Source organism: Trachymyrmex septentrionalis, unplaced genomic scaffold (assembly GCF_001594115.1).
Source record: "Trachymyrmex septentrionalis isolate Tsep2-gDNA-1 unplaced genomic scaffold, Tsep1.0 scaffold40, whole genome shotgun sequence".
NCBI lineage: Eukaryota > Metazoa > Arthropoda > Insecta > Hymenoptera > Formicidae > Trachymyrmex > Trachymyrmex septentrionalis.
The window spans coordinates 4,869,678-4,875,834 of record NW_017305569.1 but is presented as its reverse complement, the minus strand read 5'-3'; the positions used below and the strand labels follow the sequence as shown (position 1 = coordinate 4,875,834).

The 6,157-nt window shown below is 28.8% G+C and overlaps 1 protein-coding gene across 3 annotated transcripts in view; it reads left to right on the top strand.

The window, feature by feature from the left end:
* The first annotated feature begins 837 nt into the window (after positions 1 to 837).
* LOC108751145 (bumetanide-sensitive sodium-(potassium)-chloride cotransporter) overlaps positions 838 to 6,157 on the top strand; it is a 17,312-nt gene continuing 11,992 nt past the window's right edge. For all 3 annotated transcript variants that reach the window (XR_001939469.1, XM_018491191.1, XM_018491192.1), the window contains exons 1-2: positions 838 to 962; positions 5,922 to 6,062. Coding sequence is in view for 2 of the 3 variants with exons in the window: in XM_018491191.1 (XP_018346693.1) it covers positions 5,932 to 6,062 (131 nt within the window). In the remaining variant the exon portion in view is untranslated. The remainder of the gene's footprint in view (positions 963 to 5,921; positions 6,063 to 6,157) is intronic.

Sequence of the window (6,157 nt, the reverse complement as noted above, 5' to 3'; positions counted from 1 at the left end):
ATAATAATATAATATTGTACATTGAATTTTTATTTTCATATTTTTATTAACTCAATAATAAATCAGTTCAAGAATTCATCAGATTTTTCACATTCTTTATTATAATATCTATTATTAAAATTGTATTTATTATTTAAAAAATTTTAGATAGAAAAGAATATGAAAGAATATATTGAATATACGGGCAAATATAAATATTTATGTTACCGTTAGAAATGATAAGAACAACATGAATAACAAATGTTATCTCAATGAGAAATATCTATAACGCTTGAATTAAAGTTGCCTTTTTAGAAACACTATATTATAGATATTTTTTACTTCTGCTTATATTTCTTTTTTAGAAATTTGAAAACGTGATTTAATGATTTGGTTCATGCTTCGGCAGTAAAACATGACAATAAAATGTGACTGTAAAATGCACTTCAAAAACCGCGTAAAGGATTTCAGTACGGAAAGACCGGCATTGCATCATCTGTGCCAGCACCGCTTATTAGTAACAACAATAGCAAACAATAACTCGGCAGAAGAGCAGATAATCTATTCGCTGATCAGTACTTCCTTTCAGTATATATAAGTTTTGGAATAACAGAGTTCGATAATGTATTTTCGCGACAGTGCCAGTATGGGCATATATCTTAACTTGTCAACGTAAATATTAAGTCAACATCATCGGCCGCATTGACAGTTCCTCGCCGTCTATATAAATGTCGGAACCACTGAAAAAGATAGTAGTCGCTTGCGGAATTCGATCGCATGGCCATCCTCCGGCAACTCGCGTGATAGTGATGAGAAGTAAACTGTCTCGCTGCAATTTCGTTCCGTGAACAATACTTTTGTAAAATAAATTTGTCACTTACGTACGTTTCACGAATATAGACAAAGTTCAGTTATTTTTGAAGTGGGAATTTGGCTAATTGCAGCACTGTTATCACCGAAGCTTTTTTTAGAGTGACTGTCAGGTAATTTTTAAATATAAAGTAATAAATAATAAAATGAACTGAATTGCTTTTTAACGTACAATTATATGTTATTTTTGTGTGAATGGCTTTTTTTTTATCACGCGTGTGACTTTCTTTTCGAGATCCGTTTTATAACACAATTTCTTTCTAAGTCTCATTGTTCGTAATATAAATTTACTCCATATACTTTTCACGCATACACACGCTCACGAAGCTTGTTTCTTTTCGCGCCGTTGCTGCATTAAGAGGCGTCAAAGGATTTCGAAATGCGAGTGAACCATCACGGCGACCTTCACGCCTTTTCATTTCACGTCGTGGACGCTCTGCATTTCTTGCTCGTGGCACTTCTACGAAGCGCGATGAAAATTCGCGCTCGTTTCTCTTGAAACATCATTTCTTTTATCCTCTTTTCCTTCTCCTCCCTTTTCCCTCGTTTCCTACGCGAGCACGTCGAGGTTTACGAAACGCGCACGCACTCGCCCACGCAAACTCAAAAAATCGATGCGCGCACGTTCTCGCGTGCCTTGCGGGACACACATGCCGGCGCCATAGCTCTGTTAATCCTTCGGAGGAATCTTCGCGTTAATTGGAACAATTTTAGACGGCCGTCCGTATATTGGCAATTTGTTTAAAATGTTACTCCGCGCGTAGCCTTGCATTCGGAACTGCGCGTGTGTATTACGCGTAAGGGGCAGTGGAAAGGGAAGTTCCGACGCATGCTTCTTTCCCTAATGTTACTCGAGGGGATTTTGATCCACGAGGGGTTCAAGTTTTCTCGACGCTCAGTATCCTCAGACCTCGTGTCAGATTCTCGCGGATCGTTTCAGTAATACTGTGAATTGCAAATCGTGGGTGATTGTTAAATTTTCATCCTTCCACTCGGATCTTGCGTCGTGAGTATCGAAAATTTTGTTTTGTGATTAGATGACGACTTTTGTCTTATCTCACAATCAGTATCTATAATTATTTTATATCACTCGATTGTAAAATGTAATAACCAACAAGTAGATCAAATTTAGATATTGTATCGTTCGCTTAAATACATTTTTCTTGCCATCTGTGTCAATTTTAATTTCTTCTGTCATAACTGATGCAGCATTATTGAAATATTGTTTGAATGGTGTAAAATGTGAATTATACTTGTTAAATATATTTTGTAATTATAAAAGGAACATTGGATTAGATATATTATGTATATTATTTTATATATTACTTTTATAAAATTTTATATAATAATTAGTTGTAACGTTTTTTAAGATTAAATCTTTTCTTGTTTGGTAGTAAATAAATTTTTTATTGTAATTTATATTATTGATTTTGTGTGAATATATAATTATTATTACTTTTTAAAATTAAAAAATATTTCAGACTTAATTACTTCAGACCTCGCCTTATTTGATTCAAAATGTAAATTAAAATGTTCTTAATTAAGTCATTTTATAATTTCTTCAGCTAATTAGATTTTATTTATATCAATGTTTTACTATGTTTTATAAAATGTATAAATACAGATGAAAATATAATTAACATAAATGATTAAAAATATCCGATTTCCTTACTATATAAAGAAATTGAATTATTGAATATAACGCATAATATAATACAGTTATACGACCTAAATTTGCAGATACAAATTGGGAGCCAACAATTTTAATTTAATATAAATATAATCTTTTTTTAATCAGCACTATTTTTCATTGTAATATAGTTAAATGCTATTTTATTAATTTTCAAGCTAGCTAATTAATTTGATTTAAATAAGAAAAGAGTAAATAAAAAATAATTTAGAGATTTTTCATAAAAGAGGAAATGCAAATTTCTTGCATTTTAAAAACAATTATATTTGAAAATATTTATTAATAATAAATATATCACAAACGACATGTGTCATAAACAATTCAACTGTTGAAAACGTGTTGTCGCTAGAAAGCTATTATCTTTTAAATAGATTAATTTAATCATCGGGAGAAAGAATTCAAAATTGACGTATTATTTTGATCGATTATCTGTTTGCGATTTGCCTGTCGCGTAAGCATGATAAATTGAAGTCTTGCTTCAAGCCAAGTTGATAAAGGGAGCGACCATCAATGAGAGGCACGTTCATGGACATTATGAATATCTCATCATTGTCGAAACAGATCAAGAACGAAAGCCGCGTGTATAGAAAGTAAAACCGTTATAGATTTATTTGTTTTGGCATCATGGGGTGTACATGCATATGTATGAGGGAAGCGATGGTAAATTCACACAAGTGAATTATGCCGCGCTGCAGGCGCTTGTCATCGATTTCGAGTTACCGGTTGACTGTGCTTTCCATTTCGTTGACCTGTAATTATACATCGGTGCATCGAATTATAAGAAAAGTTCGCGCAAGATAAAAATTATACGAGATTTTTATTAAAAGTTACATTTGTTTTGTACTATTATAAATTCCTGTCTGTCTGCTCTAATAATTTTTCCTTGGATTTTTATTTATAATTTTCTTTTGATTTTAACAAGACGTAGTTTGTCAAATGATGTGCAAAATAATAAATCTATTAAAAATTGTTTTCTTTGAATGTTGCAAACTTAAATAAAATGTCAAAGCATTTATAATTATGGTTAAGAATAAAAATTAGAATTATATATAATTTTAAATACAAAAAGATAAGAAAAAATTTAGCTTTTTAACCCTGAAGTAATCATTTGAGGTGTTTTTATATTCTAATGGGGCGAAAAAATCCAAATTGTTAAATATAGCTTTGTAAGGATATTATTTAACATTTTTCTTTTAATTTTTAATAATTATCTGTACAAATTTATAAATATGCAATTCCATTAAAAACTCGCAATAGAAAAACATTATATTAATTAAAACCTTTATTTTTTAAATTACTGTCATAATAAGTTATTTAACGTACTTAATATTTTTTTTGTTTCTACTTTTTTCAGAAAATTATGATCAAATTTTATATCTATAATATCCTAAAATATTAATAAATTGGTAAATAATTAATAATATACAATATGTTGTTAATAATAATAATTTTAATTGGGATATAAAAATACTCCAGGTAATAGCTCAAGTAGAGAAAGAACAAATGATGCCTAATTTAAATTAGATTAAATTAAATTTAATATTAGACAAAGAAATTTAACTTCTTATTTAATTATTTAAATACTTATTGTTGAAATTTATAGAACATTATTGTAAAAAGTTGTCTTAAATTCTGTTACTGTAATATTGATTTCAATTTTATCAAAATTAATAAAAGAGTAATTGGTTTTATGAAATAACGTATAAAATTATTATATCTATTGAAAAAAATTGTCAAAAATGTTAAATTTATTAATTCAAATTTTATGGTATCGCTTTTCGGCAAATTCAGATATGTAGAATTCTATTTCAAATTATGAATCAAAATTACAAAAAATTAGATTAAATATTCTGAAAACAATCTTATAGTAAACTTAAAAAACATTTCTTTTTCTGAATGAGCAATTTTCTTTATATTATTCTTTTATATTATTTCACATTATCACATAGGGTTCGAGACGTGCGTCTCTGACATCAGCAAACATACAATACGTCTTCGATAGATTTTCTCTTCACTTATTAAATTACTCGGTCCTTGGACCTTATAAAGAATATCGATCAAATTGCATCAAGAACCTGCCAAAGGCGTAATTCATTTTCGTATTTCATAATTATTGTAAAAATATAATATTTATATTGAAATTAAATGATAGCCAAAAAAGTTTGCTCTTTATAAAAAGTGAGAATTTCTAAAAAGATAGAGACAGAAAGAAAATAAAGATAAAAACACTTTAGTTTTTCGAGAACTCATTATTTACATAATTGCGTTATTTTTTCGCTTTCATATTTCAGACAGATAAACTTATTTATGAAAATTAACTCCTGTTCCCATTTAAGTGATAAAAAAATTGGCACTTTGCAACAATCTATTATACATTGTTACCTCTTTCTTAGATAGTTACCATGAAACATTGCTTATAAATTTCTTAACTGCCTCGCTAATAAATCTTCAAATTTGCAAGACGTTGAACCGCACGATTGAATTTTGGGAATGTGGCCAAATAATTACTCGAAAATTTGCATACCGCGAAACGGCAGTCATATTACTATTTATAAATCTGTAGGGAGAAGAGAGTGAATGAAGAGTAAGACTGATAATATTCTTTGCACATTTGTGATGTATACACATACTCGTTCACAAACGTGATACAATCTTTAAACATAGATTTGTCTGACAGTATCTTATCTTGTTTCTAAGGTTTTCGGTTCTAATGACATGGAAAATAAATTATCTGAAGATGATCGGTCCCTAGTATAGTATCATTAATTAAAGTATAAAAGCCCTACATACATCAGACATTTAATCCACCTCTGACTCATTGCTTACAAATGTAGTATTTTCTGTGAAGTACTCCTCTGCCTTAATTGCTCTTAGTTCTTGTTATCACTCTATGAGACCTAATCAATACTGAATCACATACATATGTTGCTTTCCAAAAATTGTAACGTACGCAATATTAAAGAGAATGTGTTACTACGCGTTATGTTAAATTCATATAATTACACTGAAAAAGAAATTTACTAAATTTTAATAAATATTTGTTTAAATAATATTAACATTTACTAATAGTAAATAAACATTTTCAATAAAAAAAATACTTAAGTTAATTAATGGTTCTTATACCCCAAACAAATATATATTTACACTCAGTGAATTAGTAAATATTTTTTAGTATATACAATATACACAGAAGATACACGTGTATATTACATGAGGAAATATATATTATTTTATATTAATTGTTGTTTTTCTTTTACAACTGTTATCGTTTTAGTCATTTAATCACCTTATTACTTAACTATTCATGCGAAAGAATAATGATTTCCGTAATATAAAAGAACAGCAGGAAAATGAATAAAACGTTGCTTGCAAAATTTTTCAGATTAGACAAGATGGAGAATCGTTTTCAGAGCAAAACACAAGAAGATGATGTAATTGGACAATTACCGAGTAATAAGAGGCCCTCTATGTCTTTAAGTATGGGCGGACTATGGGACGTAGTTCCACGACTGGATCATTACAGGTATATTTTTATAAGTTAATTGATTAAGTATCACGACTTCAAAGGTTAATTAAGATATATCATACAAATATTATTATAAATGAATTATATATATA